The following is a 20,559-nucleotide window of genomic DNA, read 5'->3' as shown; positions in this document are numbered from 1 at the left end:
TCTGTTGACGTGCCGTTAAGACTGTAATAATGGTAATTAATCAAACAATTTTTAACAGCTCAGTGGTAGGAGGAATAGAATTATTATACTGATAATGAATTGTATTCCGTAAAACCAATCATCTGTGAATGGTCTGCATGCTATAGAGACAACCACCAGTTGATGGCCCTAATGACCTTTTATGTGTTGACTGGCCGTTAAGATTGTAATAATAATTATAATAATAATTTCATGCATATAACATTATTGTATGGCACGTGTATTTGAATGATCATCATTTTGACATGTAATTTGAAAACATTATAGCTTAGAATATACATGTCGTTGAACAAAGGAATATAATATTGTTATGAGATGATCCAAACATTCTCAGTAACGTACGTAACAGTGGAAGCATCGAATCGTTGAGTCTTTCACCAGTTGATGTCCCTATTTAATGTGTTGACTGGCCGTTATGATTGTAATTATAATGATGATGATGATAATAATATTAGTCGCGATATAATCCTTGTCTATATACTCGTAATACGATATTGTTTATCTTGTTTATATTTCGAAGTTCGTTCACTCACTCGAGGTCAGATAAGAATTGTTTTGTCGTCATCTGAGCATGATGTATAATGAAATAAAAAAGAGAAATAGTTTATGAAAATGATTGTCTTGTTTTGACATAGCTGGTCGTTATATATGACAGTAATATATAATGATAATGAATGGCATAACGTGACAGATCAACACTTGTTTACACCAACGTATAAAAATATCCATTGCTTATTATGACTAAACAGAACAAAGTTTCTCTTTCCACAAAATAGTCGGTAAAGTGGAACATTGTCGTTTTTTGATACACAATAATCATGCCATAATTGACGTACAATGGATGCCATAAATATTCCTTAAATCACTGTTAAATATTACATCATAAGAACTAACATTTAAGAACGTGAGTTTTTTGCTATGTGTGTCCCAAATTACAAAATCTGTCATCAATTTTGTATTTCAGATCGTTAGAAGCTTTTTTACATTGTCTGGATTTTGAAATTGTTTCAATAATTAATTCGGTCAATTTTGTAAATTATTGATCACCAGTATGATTGGAATGGTTGATAAATTACGTTGTCATGTTGCTTTGTTCTTGTTCAGACAATTGAATGTCCCAGACATGTGTTTAAGTCTTCCAATGACCTTTGCGGTGCGAGTACGCTGTGGCAACCCAAAGGCAAACTAGAACTATTGTGATGTCTGCACGAGTGCAATACCAGAGGGTATTATCTTTCGGGAACCAAACACTAGGAGGATGTCGGCGAAAGTTCAAAGTAGCTGAATAAATCATGCATGATGTGTCGGAAATATGTAACATGTGAGACTATATCAAAGCCTGCACATATAAGAGAGTCAATGCCAAAACGGTTGCAGTCTGTATCGAAACCTACAGCCTACACTAGCATTACACTTCCAGAGCTGGATTGTCTATTTCCTGCGATGGATGAGGACGACGAGATAGCTATAATCGGTATTGGCTGCCGATTCCCTGGCGCTAATAACATTAAAGAATTCTGGAATGTTTTGGTAAACGGAGAAAATCACGTGAAAGAGATACCAAGGGACAGATGGAACGTTGACGCTGTCTTTGACCCCGATCCAGACGCATATGGAAAAACATACGTCCGCCAAGCGGGACTTTTGTCTAAGTAAGTTTTAAATAAGGTAGACGAAATATTGGAAGTAATGCATCCATCGAACTCATATGATTTTATATCTATAATGCTATATTTTGTAACCAGCACGCATAATTATTTCGCACGCTTTACCTTGTTCACAAATGCGAGACATATCCAGTTTATATAGGAGGCACTGACGCCTTATAGAAGTAAAAATATCGTTTTCTGACCGGGATGAGATCCTAATCTTGTATGCTAAACAAATTTGAAGGCATTGTCCATCTTTAATTATTCAGGTACACACACACACTTAATATTGACCGTAGACAAATGTACCAGTCGTACAATTGAGAGCACGCACTCAATCGGCAATATAATACAATATGTCCTTATTGTTGTCTATATTATGGAAGAAAGGATGACTGACTTCTTCGGAAATGTTCAGCAACAAAATACAGATTACTTGTATCTACTTGAGAAAAAAATAATATCATGATAATATCTAAAAAAAATCATTCCATGTTAGCAAATGCTATCTGCAGGAATTAGAGTATAATTACTATTATTCAGAACAAGTTAACTTGTCTGAATTTATTTCAATTAGTTAAATTTACTTTTGTTCTGTGAGATGGATTCAAAACATCGTGCTTATCAGACATAAAGTTCTCTTTTTTAACAATTAGGTATTCAACTTCATAGGAATGTGTATTCCGTAAAAGCCGAAATTATATTGTCAGAGGTTTCTAGCATCATCCCTATAGTTTTCGTTTATTTCAGCAAACATGTCTATGCATTTGAATATAACTAGGAAACTCCAGTAAAGATGAAAGATGCTTCTGGTATCACGCCAGTTATATCTGGACAGTTGACTCTGTAGCCAAATCTCCAATTTTATTTCACATTCTTCGGGTTCAGATCTAATTTCATTACATATATTTTACTACTAATTTTTGGGCAAAATAATCTTTTATAATGTCATGTTGAATATTGTCGTTACATCGGTTATCGAGGATACAGCATACATCGGTACATTATTCACTTTATTGCAAATAAGCTGAAGAGTATCAAGGCATGTATGAAGACTGCTTAATTAGTAAACACTTGTTATACATATAAATAGATGCATATTCAAAGTGTAAAACACTTATACTAGCTGTCAAAAGTCAAGTAATTTATAATGAATTTTTCATCGTTTTATATATATATATATATATATATATATATACATTACTGTTAAATGAATATAAAAAGCATCAATGCAACGCCATATTTGTAAATTTAAGGAAGAAAAATATTAATATATTTAACGAGCTATAAACAATGAGTATTCATGTGTGAGTCTTGATTACATGAAGAGGGATGCCCCTGTCTGCGAGGTTATGCAGTCGTACACATGTATATTTAATATTTTTTTACCTGTTAAATGCATTCCAACAAGTGAACCTATTATATATTTTGTTTAGTACATATGGTATATCATGCATAAAAATTCTATTTTTCATCATCCCTATTGCATGTATTAGAGGAAGTCTTTCTTAGAGGTCTTGTGCACTTACATGGTTTATTTGATTTAAATCTAGGAGTTAGTGCAGTTAGAAACTAAACATTGTACCATTGATACCAAATATACAGTGTCATAGTAACACTGAAGCACTAAATGTGTCGTTTGGTCTTGATGTAAAAACCAACATTTTTAATATGATTACATTGTCACCAAGCTGCAAATAATTGCAACTATTTCCACTATGCTCTATATCGTATCCTCTGTGTTGAGAAAACCGTATCGATAGCTCCCAAAAAAATAGGTTTGAGTTATGTATTTTCCAATATCTTTAATACTCGCTATCAATTTCATTCATTGTTTTAGATTGTGTTGTTCATAGAATTTTCTACTATGATTTTCCGATCGCTTATTATTAATTATCCCGTTATAAACAAAAACATAAAGGTTCTCATTCAATGAAACAGTGGTGTGTTGATGTCGGGAATGTGGAAGCAGAGAATCTGGTAATGAAAACCGTACAGACTTGTGATATTAGGTTCATTCTAGGAATGATATTTTTGATGCCGGTGTATGTCTCAACTGAGGACAAACCAAGTAAAGAGGTACACTTGTTTGTTCCCATTTTTTTTTTGTTTTTTTTTTGAAAGTCTCTTTAATATATTTAACGACCAAATATTATGCTCTTTCTAACAATAAAATTTCGGAATTTGTCATTTTCAAAAGCTTGCAATCGTTTAAAGCGGACTGATAAATATTACTTGTGATAAGCTTCGCTACTTTAAGATGGTTAAAAGCACAAACATTGGCTCCAGAGTGGACAGAGGCATCTTACTGGATCTTATTAATCATACGCACGTACTGTTCTCTCGAAATACTTCTGTTAAGAATTTCATGAAATTCCAGTATATATAATATCACCAACATGAGGCATAATACAATTATAAAGATGAATTTGTTTTGGGTAATACACAAAATTTGCTTCTTTGGTATTTAAAAGTTACAAATGTGCTTTTTAAAGCAAAGGACAAAATGCCATTAAACTATAAAAATTACAAAATATGTAAAAAGAAATATTTACACGTAGACACGAAGTAAGCGTCTCATCAACGACACCCGCCATGTAATCATTGGTCAATCAAAGTAAGTAATGTCACGTTCTCAAATGGGGACAAGGTATGATAACAAAAACTAAGTACATCTGTAATAACCCATGTTCCATTTTAAGTATAAAGAAGGGAACGTTTATCCATTAAATGGACAGCAACTTTCTACATCTGTGCACATACTGTTTAGAAACACCCAGCGCTTGATGTTAAGATTTAATTCGTCATTTTGTACTAAGAATCAACTGTAGCACTAAACGCTCTGTTGCTATCTAATAAAGCAACATTGACGTTAGGACCGTATTCAATTACGTTACTTCTGCATTCTTGAAGACTGAATGACGTATAAACTATACGATTTTTTTGATAAGCAATATGTTGTGGATTTGGAAACAGCTTTATCAAACTTTTTTGAATTAGACAGGCAGCGATGTTAATTAGGGTAAATTATAGTATAGTTCGTTACATCTGTCTATTCCATTAGACTGGTCGGACTTATTTAAAGCCTCGCGTAAATATATTTATATATATAAAAGACGTTTTGTTTTCGTTGTATTTAGAAATCTTGAAACTAAGATGATTTGTCGTTCTGTAGTTTTACCTCAGAGAGTGATGAGTGGTGAGTTTCGAGAAACAAAACCACCTCTATTCAGATTTATACTTGAGACATCCAAACCGGCTAGACCTTCTGTGTTACAAATACAATTCTGAATCTACCTGAATATATCTTTTTCGGTTACAAAATGATAGAAAAGAGGAAAGAAACACAGAAATAACAAAAGGAAAATTTTCTTTACAACAGTATGAGATTTAAGATGATTCATTTCCGAGCCTTGCATTTGTTGTTTACATAAATAATGTACATAAGTGTCTTTACATCAAGACTGGTCACGCATGACATCTTGTAAACAAAATATCCTTTATTTCGAGTGTATGTAGCGCTTCATCCTTCAATTGATAGATAAACATATGTCTAACCTACAGTTGAATAAATAATATTACTTAATTATAAAATATACATATATCTACATAGTTGGAAATTAAACAAACGCTATCACACATCTGTTATTATAAACAAAACAAAAAACAAAAAAAGGGGGAAAAAACATTAAAATGATAATTATTATCAAATCTATTCAACTAGCGCAAAATATGAACAAAAGAAATATTTACGCGGGTTCTCCGGAAAAAGGACATGAACAAGAAGACCATGTGTTCCGGAAGTGTAAGCGTCTGCTACTTCATCGACGACACCTGTTATGTAAACCGTAGTCATGTCACGTACAATGGAACCCACAAGTAAACTAACGAACACCAAAACGACAAGCGTTATATTGCATGCAGATATAGACTCTTTCTTAGTGATACCAATATGGTGACTAGTATTCCAGCGTGCTTTCATCCTCAACTGTCAATGAACTATGCACTTCAGCACACCGGGTACACATATATACGATAGTCAATTTCGTCCATCCAGTTTTTCTTTCGTGCACACACCGCATATCGTGTAACGTTAAGCGATCCCAAAACTATATCTTTGACCAATGTCATCGTTTTCATCATTTTACATCAGGTAAATCTCTTAGCATCATATAACGCTTTACAACTCGCACATATGATTATTAATTTTATCGTTACACTGGGACATGCTGCAGTTATACTTTCCAGAGTCAGGTGTATTACTATAAGATAAAAGGGATGCAACTTGTATAGAACATCAAAAATCAAGTTAAGTTCAGACAAATATAAAACCTAGTTATCTGATACTCCACACGAATCAACAAGAACATAGATTGGGTAGTAGGACAAATGAACAGATCCCTTAAAATCCGACTGTGAACTGTCATAGTCCTTAATGTGTTAACGGAGAGGATGAGGAAGACAAACGGAACTACTAAGACCCTATAACAGCATTTTCGAGTATGTTTAATTCTGAAGAGTATTTAAAGCATAAACACTGTTGTCAATTTAAGATAAATTGGTTATCATAGTTACCAACAGTGTTCCTGGGAGGGTTTTAAAACACAAAAAATTCATCGCACAAAGTCCTGTTATCATCCTTCTATCATATTAGCAACATTTGTTCTTGTGGAGCATTCCAAATGGACATTGTGGGTTCGGGAACAAGAAAATACCGACATCTAAACGTAATCAAAATCAAAACATAAATTCAGTGCTGTCAAATGTCACAGCTCTTGGTTGATATGACGATGAATGAGAGGAACACTATATGATACCGTATTTCCAAAACTTTGTATTTTTTCTTGAATTTCCATCAACCTGGTTTTATGGATTATTATTATGGCCCTTTGTCTCGGTGATCTTTACAATCTTGCATTGAAACTCAGTACCAACGTGCAATTAATTATGGGTTTCAGTCTTGACCAACTAGTACCTGACATTCTAAAACACCATAAGTATACATCATCATAATACAACTTTAGCTTCATGAGGTTTGTTATGCTTTTTTCTTTTTCGATTCGTCAAGTATTCAAAATAACTAACGAAAATTATTAAACTAAGGTGACAGCTTATCCCTTCCCTTATATATTTCTTTATAAAGTCCGCATTTTTACTCACTTGCAAGGTATACTTCAAAACTTTGGCCCTAATGTCACTTATGAATCCATGATGAAGGAAACAAATACAATTACATCAACACCGGACTTTCGTCAAATGATAAAAATGTGATAGAATGAGCATTTATTTAGATGTTTTTTCCTAATCCTAGCCACGATGTTTGGGACAATGTTTTTTTCGGCATTGCGGAAAAGGAGGCATCCGAGATGGACCCCCAGCAGCGATACGTTTTAGAATGTGTACACATGGCACTAGAGGACGGCGGGATCACAAGAGCAGAGCTTGATGGTTCCTCAACGAGTGTTTACATTGGCGCCATGAACAGTGATTCTAAAACATCAAAAGACGGAGACTATTCTTTGATGACCAATTACTCCGTGACTGGAGATTCTGCCAGTATCATCACGGCACGCGTGTCATACACCTACAATCTATTGGGCCCTTCCATTACTATTGACACCGCCTGTTCATCTTCACTTGTAGCCGTGAATCTGGCCACTCAGTCTTTGAGAATTGGTAAGTGATTTCTAAATGTTTTTTAAAATGTTTTTTGACAAGCTAACCTTTATATTTCTCCCCCATTTTATTGTTTGTCGACAGATAGGGTTTTAGAAAATCATGAATTGAAACGCCACGGTAAGCCAAATGCAGAATATTACAAACAGTTGGTTCAAGAGTGCAATTACCTATAACAGGCAATGTTTTTACTCTTTTTTTCACGATGCTGTTAATAATAATCAGCCTAATTTACAAATAGAAAAGGTTATTTTATTCATCCTTAGTACTTCGGATATGACCGCATCAGAGGGTAATTCTTATAGGGAAATGAATGAATTCTTAATGTAATAAACACGAATTACTCAACCAGAGCAGTTAATTATCATATTTTAGCAAGAATAAAAATCTAATATACGTAAATAGAATACAGAATTAAGTTGTATATTTTACATAATGAAAGGAAAAAATGGTAGACTGTGACTAGAATTAAAAACAAACGCTAAGACCTTGTCAGAGCCATCACGAAGCGTCTGCCAATGATATACCTTGAAAGGCTTATGATTGCATATATCTGAAACGTGCATACGATGCACCTTCCTTGTCTGTATTAACTTAATACATTTTGATTTTGATTTCATTATTATTAACGACACAGTTTTTACATCATTTTCTTAACGATTGATGAAACATCTGTCCTCGAAATGTCCGGCGGTTTACGAGTTCCATGAGACATTCTGTTTTGCAATTATGCATTACAATTCTTTTATTCGAATTGATTAACTTCTTTAATTTACATGATTGCTATTGATTCATAAAGATAATGTTAAATCCATTTCAAAATTATGTCTTTTTTTCTGTTTACATTTATGCATTGAATTATGTATTTATGTAAAGAAGTCGTCTGTTAACATGTGTAGGTTGAAATGTAAAGTGTTTTAGATAATAGAAAACAGAACATTGGAGCATACCCCAAACTATTTAAATAACAAAAATAGTCATTCAGAAAGGAGATGAGATTGATGACAAAATTGTTGCAGATGCTGCAAAAGCCGTTTTTACACTTTTTATGTTTGCTTCCACGGAGAGAAAGATATGTTATATCTCGTATTTTCTAACGTCCTTTAAATCGTACATGGGTAAGAAAATGGTAATTTGTTTCAGGGATAACGCAAATGGTTCATTATCAGTCGCAAGACTTTCAGACGTGCATCGTCTACAAAAAATACATTGGATTCGTGATAATAAGTTGAGAAACTGAACAGCACTTCAGAAATATAATGAATATTCCCTTATTACAGTTATGGTCATATTGGACTGATGTATGACCAGATAAGGCAACAGACGTTTTCATCTTTCAGGCAGATGTGAATTAAAGTCATTTGGTATATTTTTCAAACCGGTATTTTTCTTCATAGTTTAGTGAACAAGTTATTAGGACAAGCAAGTGTTATTGATATACAATCCTTCACTGGTGTCTACAGCGATTAAACAAAAAATCAAATGCAATTTGTGGGAACAATATAGATATTAAAGATTAACTATAATAATATTAAATGCATACACACCGCACGTAAATAACTACATTGATTTCAGCTAATTTTAGTGTTGTATGATTTTGTTTATATCAAGTATACCACCATTCACCGGACCATACAAATATACATCAACATATTTTTGTATGTATCTCATCGCACAACATTGTGGATAAACGTATTCACATTACTGCTAAAACTGGTGAATGTTGTGCTTTCGCTTGAATAAATCTCTTGTCTTAGAAAGTCGTGGTAAATAAATCTTGACAATACCTTCATGCATTAGTGCGGAGAAGGTAAACAGTTTATAAACAAAAAAAAAAAAAATACACAATATGATAACAAGGTAATGTTGTTAATACGACTACGTTTACTTGGCAAACTGTGTTTCGTTGGTTTCCTAGACACATGGGAATACTAGGTAACAAATAGGCAGGGCATGCCGAAAAAGCGTCTTTAGTTCCACCTGTTCATTTTTAACCTTTTAAAATTGATTTCAAACTGCTTATGAACCCTTCTGAAATATGAAACTGGCGTGGTGATTCGGAGCAAAATGTATACTACTGGTAACTGGTCTCCTTGTTATAGACCAGCGTCTAGACGAGGTTGTTATTGTCCGCCTGTGGATAGATCATACATATATTTCACATTTATACATACCGAATAACGAAGACCAGGATCAGCGCATGGCATGCAATGCCATTTTAAAATCAAAACCATCTTATTGCACTGCATAGATTTTTTATTATGCAAGTTTAACAAAATGTAAAACATCCTATTATCATTTGAACATAATTCAATCTTTATGACCTTCAATAGCGGTCAGTCTGTTTTTCAAGATACAATATCCCATGTCCACTTTGTTATTGAAAACTGATTATATGCGACTGTTTTAGCACTGTTCTGAAGTTTTGTCTGTTTAGCTATGGACGTTTCTCTCTGATCTATTTTGTCCCTAGTGATATTTGACATATATTACATTTTGAAAAAAGACAAAACGTTTATAATGTATATAGAACATGTGCATGTAATTATATAAATAATTAGTTTACGAATTGAGAGAATCTTTGTGTGTTTGTTAGTTTGGTGTTTAAGTCCAGTCAACAGTCGGGGTAATTTTGGGTTGGGATTACTTTATGGCTTCCCGACATAGGGAATGCGATCGATACACATCCAGAACAGTTCAGGTAAAACATCTCATCACAGGACACACCCACAACAGCACAGAACGGACGTGATATCTGAAAAACAAAACATAGTTTAAGTACTTTCCCACCTCCGATCTTTACAATTGTACACGAGGTTGAATAGTCCAATATTCTTCAATTAAGCTAACGCGTTCTCCGTAAACTGTATATTCGGTTAATAGTTTTGAGGATACAAAGATAGAATTATACCGCATTAGAGCAGTTTTTGAATGTAACTTTTTTTCGAAAACGGCATGTCTTAGAATTAGATACTTAAATGTTTCTTTAAAATGATACGTTTTTTTAATTGACCCCCTTGAATTGATATTCAACTTCACGATGCATATTTCTGTATGCTTTGCCCTTAATAGGAGAGTCCTCAATGGCAATATGTGGTGGTGTCAACAGTATTCTATACCCTGACATGTTTGTCACCCTGACAAAGGCCCGGATGGCGTCGCCGACTGGCCAGTGTCAGGCATTCTCATCCAACGCCGACGGATATGCACGGGGAGAGGGATGTGGTATCGTTATTCTAGAGAAGCTTTCTGATGTAGGTTATTTTTTTTCTTTTTAACTATTTCTTTATATGTACCATAGTGATCGCCATACAAATAAACATATTAAGTCTTCCTTGTCATTTTGGCTTAGTACGCTGAAATAGTCTTAATTTGAATATGTCTCAGTCCTACCATTTCTAATATTCTATTTTTAAAACTTTGTATTAAAATATGTTATTTATGCAAACATTCTAAACATATTAATTGATATGAAGACGACAAAGGGAGTTAATCCAGTTTTAATCAACATATGATGCTAGGACTTGAACGGACGCTCAACTAAACATGCTGTTGCTCAACACCCTAACTGAAACAGAAATAATCATATCTAATTAGAAATGCGATTAGTTATCTGTCAGTTAAAAAGCTCATAGTAGAAAATGTGATTTCAGGCCTTAAAGAATGACAGGAAAATATGGGCGACCATTCGTACGGGCTGTAACCAAGATGGTCAAACTGCAAAGCCAATCACTGCTCCGTCGGAGATCCAACAGAACCGACTTCTTCACGATATTTATCTGAAATCCTACCACCTCGACCCATGTCATGTTCAGTACATCGAAGCACATGGTATGTGTGTTGAAAGGCGAAGATAATCCTTGATGCATAGGATGTAATGAACCATTCACAATTAAACACTTTTTATTGGACTGCATTGATCTTCTGTCTATTCGAGAAACTGTTTATCGTAATGTTACAAGTCTAAATACCCCTTTTTAATCTGTTGAAATTAATAAAATTCTAGGTTATCTGAAACATGTTGGTCTATATAATAGCATATGACTTACGATTTTAATCTTTTGTTATATAATAACCATTTAAGATGTTTTGCATTTGTCTTTTACCTTTTAGTTTGTTTGAGGTCATTTACTTTTTGGATGGTCGTTTGTTTTACCGGTTGAAGGCCCTAATGACTATGTGTTGACGGGGCGTTAAGACTGTCATGATAATTATAAATAACATATGATAGATGGTTCGTCAAGTAAGATTTATTTTTTTAAAGTTTGTAATGGAAGAGCTCCACCATCTTTTCAAAACTAGGACGGGCTTAACTTAAAGGGGTTGATAGATAACGCTTGTTTACGTTACTATCATCACAGCTGGATTTTCGAAACTTACATGTGACTTTGTTGATAGCAACGTAAACTATCCACCATTACAGTTTGATATCCATGTCTTAAAAGTATACTTGCTAAGTAATTTTTTTGAAAAATATAGCAGCAATGAATATATTAAGTGCATGAGCTTCCCATTTCTACAGGTACCGGGACACCCATCGGTGACCCTGTTGAGGTCAAGAGCCTCGGAAGTTTCTTTAAGAAATTTCCAATACAGAAGCATGAAGAGGGAAGAGAGCGATTTATTGGATCTGTCAAAACCAACATCGGTCATCTTGAATCTGGAGCAGGTGTTGCAAGTCTTGTCAAGACTCTTTTAATGATGAAGCATGGCAGAATTGTACCGTCACTTCATTCCCTTCCCCGAAACCCTCGAATAGATTTTACCAGTTATGACCTCGATGTGCCAACGTCAGTTCACTCTTGGCCAACACTACACGATGGTACCAGAGCTGCCTGCATCAATTGTTTCGGATTTGGTGGTACGAACAGCCATGCTTTTCTCAGGCAATGGGTTGAAAATGCGGCAGATGTAGAAAATGGTACGAGCAATGGTGAAAAAAAGATCTGTGTGCCTGTGTCTGCGAAATCCCAGACATGCCTAATTAATACTATCAAGCATATGGCTACAGCACTGACGGAGGAACCATATGAATTAAAACAATTGGCATACACCGCCTCGTGTAAACGAGATCATTATCGATTCCGAAAATTATTCGTAGAATCTAGTATAACAAATCTAATCAAAAGTTGCAATAGTGTGGTAGAGACGATGGCCAGCCGTACAATTACACCAAGTAAGAATTGTAGGATAGTCTTCATGTTCTGTGGCGTTGGGACAGCATGGACCAAAATGGGAATGGAGCTGGTAAAAGACTTTCCAGTTTTTGCCGATACCTTGAAGAATATTGACATACATCTTCAAGTACTGACCGGTTGGTCGATAATGGCAAAAATACGAGATGGTGCAGAAATGGATAACTGCTTTCTGAGACATATTGGTATATTTGCATGTCAAGTTGGATTGTCAGAACTATGGAAACATTGGGGAATCTATCCTGATTCAATTGTTGGTCAATCTGTAGGTGAGGTAGCCGCAGCCTATTGCAGTGGGGCACTGTTGTTGAGTGATGCTGTCAAAGTTATATACTACAGGTCTAAAATCCTTGCAGAAGAGTCAGGCGGTAGAATGTTGGTAGTACGGAACATTGATACTTCAAAAGTAAAAGAGATATGTGATAGAATAGGTCATGTCAATATCGCAGTATATAGCAGTCCAATGGCCTGCACAATATCCGGTGATGAGGAAAAGGTAAACGAAGTGAAAACTCTAATACCTGATGCCATGATGACTAAGGAAATCCCAGTATACCATGAGTTGTCTGTCGGATGTGCCTATCACAGCTATAAGGTCGAAATGGCCTCTCATCGCATTCGAGAAACTCTAGAAGGGATGAAAGCTAGTGTACCGGAAATACCTATGATATCCACTGTCACAGATGAAATAGAGGAAAATTTCTGCACACCAGAATATTGGCAAAGAAATGTCTCAGAACCGGTTAAGCTCTATCACGCACTTCGGAAATCAACAAACGAGATGCCCACTATATTCCTTGAAATTGGCCCAAAACCTGTTTTGAAGGCTCACTTGACTGACATATTTGATGATGAGGATGTCAAATCTATTCCCTCTATGAAACTAGATAGTGGTTCATCACAAGTCTACGTCGCTCTTTGCGAAATGTACTCGCTCGGTATAAACCCTCAGTGGGAAAACATTGTTGAGAAAAACAACCTATCAAATCTCCCTCAGTACCAGTTTGACAGAAAGCGGTTGATGGTGGAGTCAGACTATCGCTTCCTCAGAAAACATGGACTAATTGATGACTTTTCAGGTCGATACCTCATGTTAACCCAAAAAGAAAAAGAAGGGGAATTTAAAGTCAACATAAGCCCAACCGCCACTCCTTTCGTGTATGATCACGTGATAGATGACGCTGTCATCATTCCAGGCGCTGTTTACACAGAGGTCGGTTTTGAGCTCGGAATGAGCGTGATGGGTATACCAGCAGAAAGTATGTGTGTTGAGTATGATATACTCCGAGCTATTCCATTGTCTAAAGGTAAACCCTCTTATCTTGATGTGACGTCTGATTTAACAGAAACGAAAGATGGCTCCACCATGGAAATCACCTTTTCAATTTTCAAAGATACAATAATCGTTGCAAAAGGATGCGTTACAATGAAAGATAGCATACAAAATCTGATGATACCGATTGAAGATGTTGACGTACGCACTGGAAATTACATTGAACATGAAGAGATATACAGTGAACTAGCAAAGTATGGGTACAAATATGGTCAGTCAGTCCAGGTTTTAGAATCAATAACATTTGACAGAAACGAATGTACTGGTGTTATACAGCTCACTGAAGAGGTGGCAAGACAAATAAATCAAACCTCCTTTCATCCGTCTATCCTGGACGCAATGCTATACTCAAGCGCATTGAATTTTCTCTCAAACCAAACAGAAACTTCCAATAAAATTTATCCTATCCGCGTTGGCAACGTTTCCGTGTTGAGACCTTTCGAAAAACGAATGGTGTGTTATACGCGAACAATACAGAAGGTATATGATCGGATCCTGACCAATATAATCTTAACTAGACCAGATGGTCTGGTACTGGCTGAGGTTAAAGAAATTGAGCACCGGATCATGGACGGCAGCATAGGAGTAAACAACCTTGCTTATCAGATTATCTGGACTGAAGAAGACATTTCAAAGATTGACTGCAATACCAATCAGAAACTAGATGAAAATGTCACTATAGTATATGACGATGCAAGTGTTCTTGATACACTAAGGGGTCTTTATCCACTGGGAAAATCATTCCGATTGTGTGATGTTGCAAATGACACCGCTTCTGCGATATCTTCAACTGACTTTGAGGACGTTGATTTTGTGATGTTTGTTCCAAATCCCAACGCTGTCAAACAATGCAAAGATACTGACGATATACTTTATGTTTATGAAAACTGTCAGGCTTTTCTCAATATCATGAAAATACTAAAAGATGTGCAACAGACAGTGATAGTAGTAACTGAAAACACACAAAGCTACGATTCGGAGACAGATTATCTTAAAAATTTCTCAGGAGCAGAGTTATGGGGTTTTACCAGATCTTTACGACAGGAGGGAACAAAATGTCGAATGCTCCTTATCGACGTTCAGCCTTCAATACTCTCAGAGACAGATACATTATACAAAACAGTTCGAGCTCTTACCTCAGGTCAGGCATATTCATTTAAGGAATTTCTCATCGTTGATGGACAGTTGCACAGTAATCTGCTGCGGCGGAGACCACAACGTGGCTTACAGGATGAACACAGAATATTATGTACCGACAAACAACTTGACCTCCAGTTACGGTCCACTACATCTGACAAAATCGAGAGTCCCTTTTTGATTCCCGGTGACTGTTTCTATGAAGCAAGGAAGAACGAAGTTTGCCTTCAGGTTGAAGAAATATGTATTCACTCCCCAACTGAGTTTCGCGTTACGGAGTTGGATTCAAGTCTCGACAAATCACTTTGGTCATACTACAGAGATGGTTATCCAGTTGTAGGGTTGGAGTTTCAAGGAACTGTACAGAATTCAAAACATTCTAATGGACAATCTACACACGTAGTAGCGTGCTATCCAACTAGAGTTGCAAATCGGATATCAGTGCCAGAGTCATGTGTATGTAACATACAACAATTGCCAAACTACACTCCCGGTCTCATCATCAAGGCCATGATGATGTGGTCCGTTTCTCAAAGAGTCAAACGTAAGTCTAGCGTTTGCATTGTAACAAATACTGATCCTTGTGATGACATAGAAGTTATCATTCTCCGCAAAATGTTAAAAACGGTAAAACGCTGTCGTGTTCAAAGTAAATCAATAGACTCTTTTAGCAATAATATTGACGACGAGTTTAAAGGTAACGTGTTCATAGTACTGGAGAAATATACAAAAGCAAAATTAGCATGTATCATACGGCCAGGAAATACCATTATAGGATTCGACGATGTGATATCGTGCTTATCAAATCAAGCCATTCAGCTGAGTTCAAAACAAATTAATATTCGTTGTGTTTCAAAGATGAATGTGTTTGAAGAGCACAACGTTCTTAACACTTTCCCACAGGTAAAGCAGTGGTTGACAAGGCAGCAAAAACGATCTGACTTAGTTAATGCTCACAAATATATGAAACAACAGACTCTCAAATTAGCAAACGCACAAGATGAAGGAAAACAGGGAATGGACACGAAAGCGATTGAGAACAGACTTATTCACAATAAAGCCATTTATGTGGTAGTCGGTGGACTGTCAGGACTGGGCTGGGAAATCGTTAAGTGGCTAGGTCACAAGGGTGCTGGCGTAGTAGTACCACTATCAAGGAAAGGTCATAGACCAGAAATGTACGAACAGCTTCAGAACGCAATGGACATACACAAATATGATATTGTACCAATGAGTTGCAACATAACCAATTATACGGAAGTTGAACGATCATTTTGTGCCATCAAGGAACTCTATCCCAATCATCCAATAAAGGGAATATTCCAAGGGGCAGGAGTGCTACGGGATACACGGTTCGAAACCATGGATATGGAAAAGTTCAAGGAAGTGCTTCAGCCAAAAGTGTTAGGGACATGGAACTTACATCTCGCATCAAAGGATTTATTGCTGGATTTCTTTGTTATGCATTCATCTATAACCTCTGTGTTTGGAAACGCTGGTCAGACAAATTACGGAGCTGCTAATTCCTTCCTGGATTCATTGGCCTCATACAGAAGATCAAACAATTTGCCTGGGCAGACCATCAACTGGGGTGCATTGTCGGTGGGTATGGCGAGTGACGAAAGCATCCAAAACAATTTAGAAGCACAGGGGTATTATGCAATTGAGAAAGACAAGATCAAACAATGTCTTATGGATTCCCTCATGCGAAATCCTGTTCAAGTTATCTATGGATCCTTTGATTGGAATATCATAGGTAAAAAACAAGCCATGATGAGGATCGATATGGTTGAGAACGACGAGTCTGCTGAATCCAGTAAATTAGACAACAAACGTGTTGACAAAGTGGTACTTGACATCGCTAAATTCATGGAAACATCATTTGAAGAACAGCGAGAGTTACTTGTAGACCTGATGTTCAATAGTGTCTCTTTAGTGTTATCGATAGATGAGAGCGAACTCGATGAGAAACAAGACCTTCTGAGTCTTGGTTTGGAGTCACAGAAAGCTGTGGAGTTAATCCAGATGATGAAGGAAGCCACAGGCTGTCGTCTTCCTGTTGCATACATCCTATCTCCAGAGTATACTATTGGCATGCTTGTTGACTTTACACATTCAAACATTATCGATAACTTTAACAAGGAAGAAGATGGAAATTTAGAAAAGAAAGAGGACGTAAAGGGATCACCATCATGGATGCAAAAGTTTTACATTGACATGCACGATAGCAATCCAAAAGAGCCAAATTTATGGTTCAGCATCGATTTCAAACTAGGAATAGGTCTGTCAAATAGCGACATATGGCGAACGGTCATGCGATGGATAACAATTAAAAATCCTGAACTCAGGACAATGTTTCATCTTACCAATCACCGAATCAGATTTGGTATGAAAAAATATGTTTTGGATCCAGAGGATGCAAAAGTAGACCTCCGTATAGTTGATTCATCTATGCTGAACAGGGAATGGACAGAGCAGGATATTGAAAAATATTGCACATTCGATATTAGCACGGATCCACCAATACGCGTTTTGTATTGTGACGCAGGCAAGAAACACCGCATCAGATTTATCATGAGTCACGTCACATTTGACTTACAAAGCTTCTTCACATTACTTGCACAATTTCGGTCCCATTTTCTGACATACTTTTATAAGAAGGATTTCAGCGTGACTCCAGTTGAAAACTTGGACCCATCCGTACTGATGGAAGAACGTCTGGATGCAGAAAAATTTTATTTTGAGCAGTTCTGGAGAAAAGAACTCCAAAAGATTCGTTATGTACCGTCTCTAGTTGGATCTGTTGGACCTGTGCCTGCTACGGAAAAGGCAGAAAAAGTAGTTGCGCAGTTCCCGATTGAGCTGGTGAACAGAGTCATTTCAAACGGCCATGGTGTAACAGCGCCTATCCTTCTGTTCTGTTTGTACCAAATTCTTCTACACAAGATGACGTGTTTATCCGCAGTTCCTGTTGTACTTACGGTGGACATGCGTCAACACTTCCCGGAGTTCGTTAGCAGAATATTTCTAGGAACCAACTACATACCAGTTATAACAGAAATAAATGATCCAAACGCCACCTTACGAGAACTCATTTCAATTTGTTCCAGCCAGGTGACACTCAGCGGCACGGGCAGTCTATATCCATTTTCCCTGATCAAGCAAAACGATGCTTACACTAAGAATAGTTTCCGTCACTTCTTCAATGTCAGAGAAATGTCTTTTCGAGGCGAAAGAAATGAAGAATATGAAGAGTACTATATGGAAAATGTAGGCTATACCACAGACTTCTTTAACGATATAGAAACGGCATTAAACGTGATGACAGATCGCCAAGCAGGTGCTATAGAATTGGTTTTGAGTTACAATCCAGCGATAATATGTTTGTCGACAGCACAGAGTATGATCGATGATCTGTTATTACTGACCTGTGTGAGTGTGACGAATTCGGATTTCCGACTAGATGATATCCCATTACTGTCATGTGTATCTGATGCTTCAGGCAAAATGGACCATCATCTATCGACCGGTGAGTGTACAAGCCAATGTTCTTATGCTGTCAATATTATATAAGGTATTAGTTGTTAACATTTTCTGTTAAAAATACTTGCTAGATTTATTTTTTTAAAAAATAATTTTAAACAGTTTTCATTGTAGTTATTATGCTACCACAAACTTAATCGCAGTCCTTAATGACAGTACTAGTTGGTGTCCTCTTTTCACCCAATACAAAAAATGGGTGAAACAAGAAAGTGCTTTGTTGGATTTACTTTCATAGGCTCGGTAAATAAAGAAAGAAACCCCACTTGTATATTATGCAATCTTTCAAAAGCATAAATACTGGCTACTCATGCTTTATTATGCTAAAATGAAATTAAAAAGAATGGTTTTCAGATATTGTTTCACTTTATTTCAATTTTTAACTTTAGAAAAATATGGTTTTGCTCGTATGCATTTTATAGCCTCTTTACCAGCCAAGATCACTACAAAACAGGGTCTTCTTGCAGTAGCTAATTGCCACATAAGTACACAATATACAGATTGCACGTCGCATAAAATCCCTAGCCATGAAGGCAAAGTGTCTAACCCCGGGACAGAAAACTACAACAAAACAGACTGGTCAGTTTCTGAGCTGCTTTGAAACTTAAACAGTCACGCTAGTGTGTTTGACCAGGGGGTTACAAGAAGGTGGACCTTTGATACACACACTTTTGGGTGCTTTCCCCGTCCAAGACATAACTGTAGTCTTTCGTAATGCGTCAATTGCTTTCTGCTTAACATTTGACATTGTGATAGTGTAACGTCTGTTTTGCCTTAGTCCAATACATACATCAGAGGTCGTCTTTTAATTATCCTTGCTGTTGTTTGGACGTTAAACAATATACGATAAAACAATCAAACATGTTCCATATATGTTAATTACGCGTTTGTTAAAGATACCGTTTTCACGTGAAAACTATTCTTTGAATTAATTTCTTGTCGAACATATTCATAACTTAGTAAGGTCTGATAAATAGGACAGTAATGCTATTGAAAAGGAGGCTGCAATTTATCTTCAAACATGAACAGACTTCTACTATTTATCAGTTCAAAATTCCAGAACGATATATATATCATATTATTTGTAATTGTGTCTAAGAAGAATCCATTAAAGCTCAACAGAGGCTCTTAAAGATGCAAAATACTACGAAGGGAAGTCTGGTAAATGAAAACCAATTACAGATACTTATGATCATCTAATGTTGAAATAATTAATAAAATATGAATTAATCTGTTTTTTCTATTTTTTATCTGCAGTTAAGTTTCTGAAAGAGACCTCAAACGGTTGGGAACATCCAGTCCAGTTGAAAGTTAACACAGAGAAAAATGTGCCTCAAATATCGTGGAAAGATCCTGATTGTAAGAAAACGTCACTTCAAAGCAATATTCCTATTACGAACGTAATTGGAGTTGACACAGAAAAAGTCAATGGTAAGTATCCATGGAGATACTTATGTAGCACCAGAATTGATGTTAATATAAGATCACAGAAAAAAGCCATGGTATTCCGCCTTTCTTCCAATGTGTCTTAATGGTAATTTCAGAGAAACATGTTATTGACTGAAAATGCCATCAATAAAACAACAATTTTGATTAGATATATGTTATGTTGCAGATTCATGGTGTCTCATTATACAGACAGCCAAGAGGCAGTATTATTTCAAGACCAGCGACTTTCTTACTGTTCAAAGCTGGAGAGCTAAGATTCGAAAACTGGTATCTAAGATCTATCAGATGTCGAAAAAAAGTCTCCAGAAAACGACGTGATGGTCTCCTTGAACGACTTAGTTGAAAACGAAACGATCTCATGAAAGTTTATAGATTGATTCATCCCATTCATTTCCAAGTGAAATTTATAATAGATACAAAAATTTGTTTTTTGAATAAAGGATGAAAAAATCTGGAAATGCTAAAAGGGAATAAGTACATTGGTAGTTTTCGACGACAATGTCACGTTTTCTTTAAGTTTATTTTACCTCGTTTAATTTTT

General features: G+C 36.0%; 1 protein-coding gene across 1 annotated transcript; it reads left to right on the top strand.

Moving 5' to 3' along the window:
* The first annotated feature begins 1,482 nt into the window (after window positions 1–1,482).
* LOC132561870 (phenolphthiocerol/phthiocerol polyketide synthase subunit C-like) lies at window positions 1,483–20,336 on the top strand. The gene is made up of 7 exons (XM_060226578.1): window positions 1,483–1,691; window positions 7,000–7,364; window positions 10,437–10,618; window positions 11,018–11,195; window positions 11,887–18,558; window positions 19,827–20,000; window positions 20,185–20,336. Exons 1-7 carry the CDS (start codon window positions 1,483–1,485, stop codon window positions 20,334–20,336), a joined length of 7,932 nt encoding a protein of 2,643 aa, XP_060082561.1.
* The last annotated feature ends 223 nt before the right edge of the window (window positions 20,337–20,559 follow it).

Source organism: Ylistrum balloti, unplaced genomic scaffold (assembly GCF_031769215.1).
Source record: "Ylistrum balloti isolate Yb309-2 unplaced genomic scaffold, AGI_CSIRO_Ybal_v1 Utg371294, whole genome shotgun sequence".
Classification (NCBI taxonomy): domain Eukaryota; kingdom Metazoa; phylum Mollusca; class Bivalvia; order Pectinida; family Pectinidae; genus Ylistrum; species Ylistrum balloti.
This window is presented reverse-complemented; position numbering and strand designations above follow the sequence as displayed.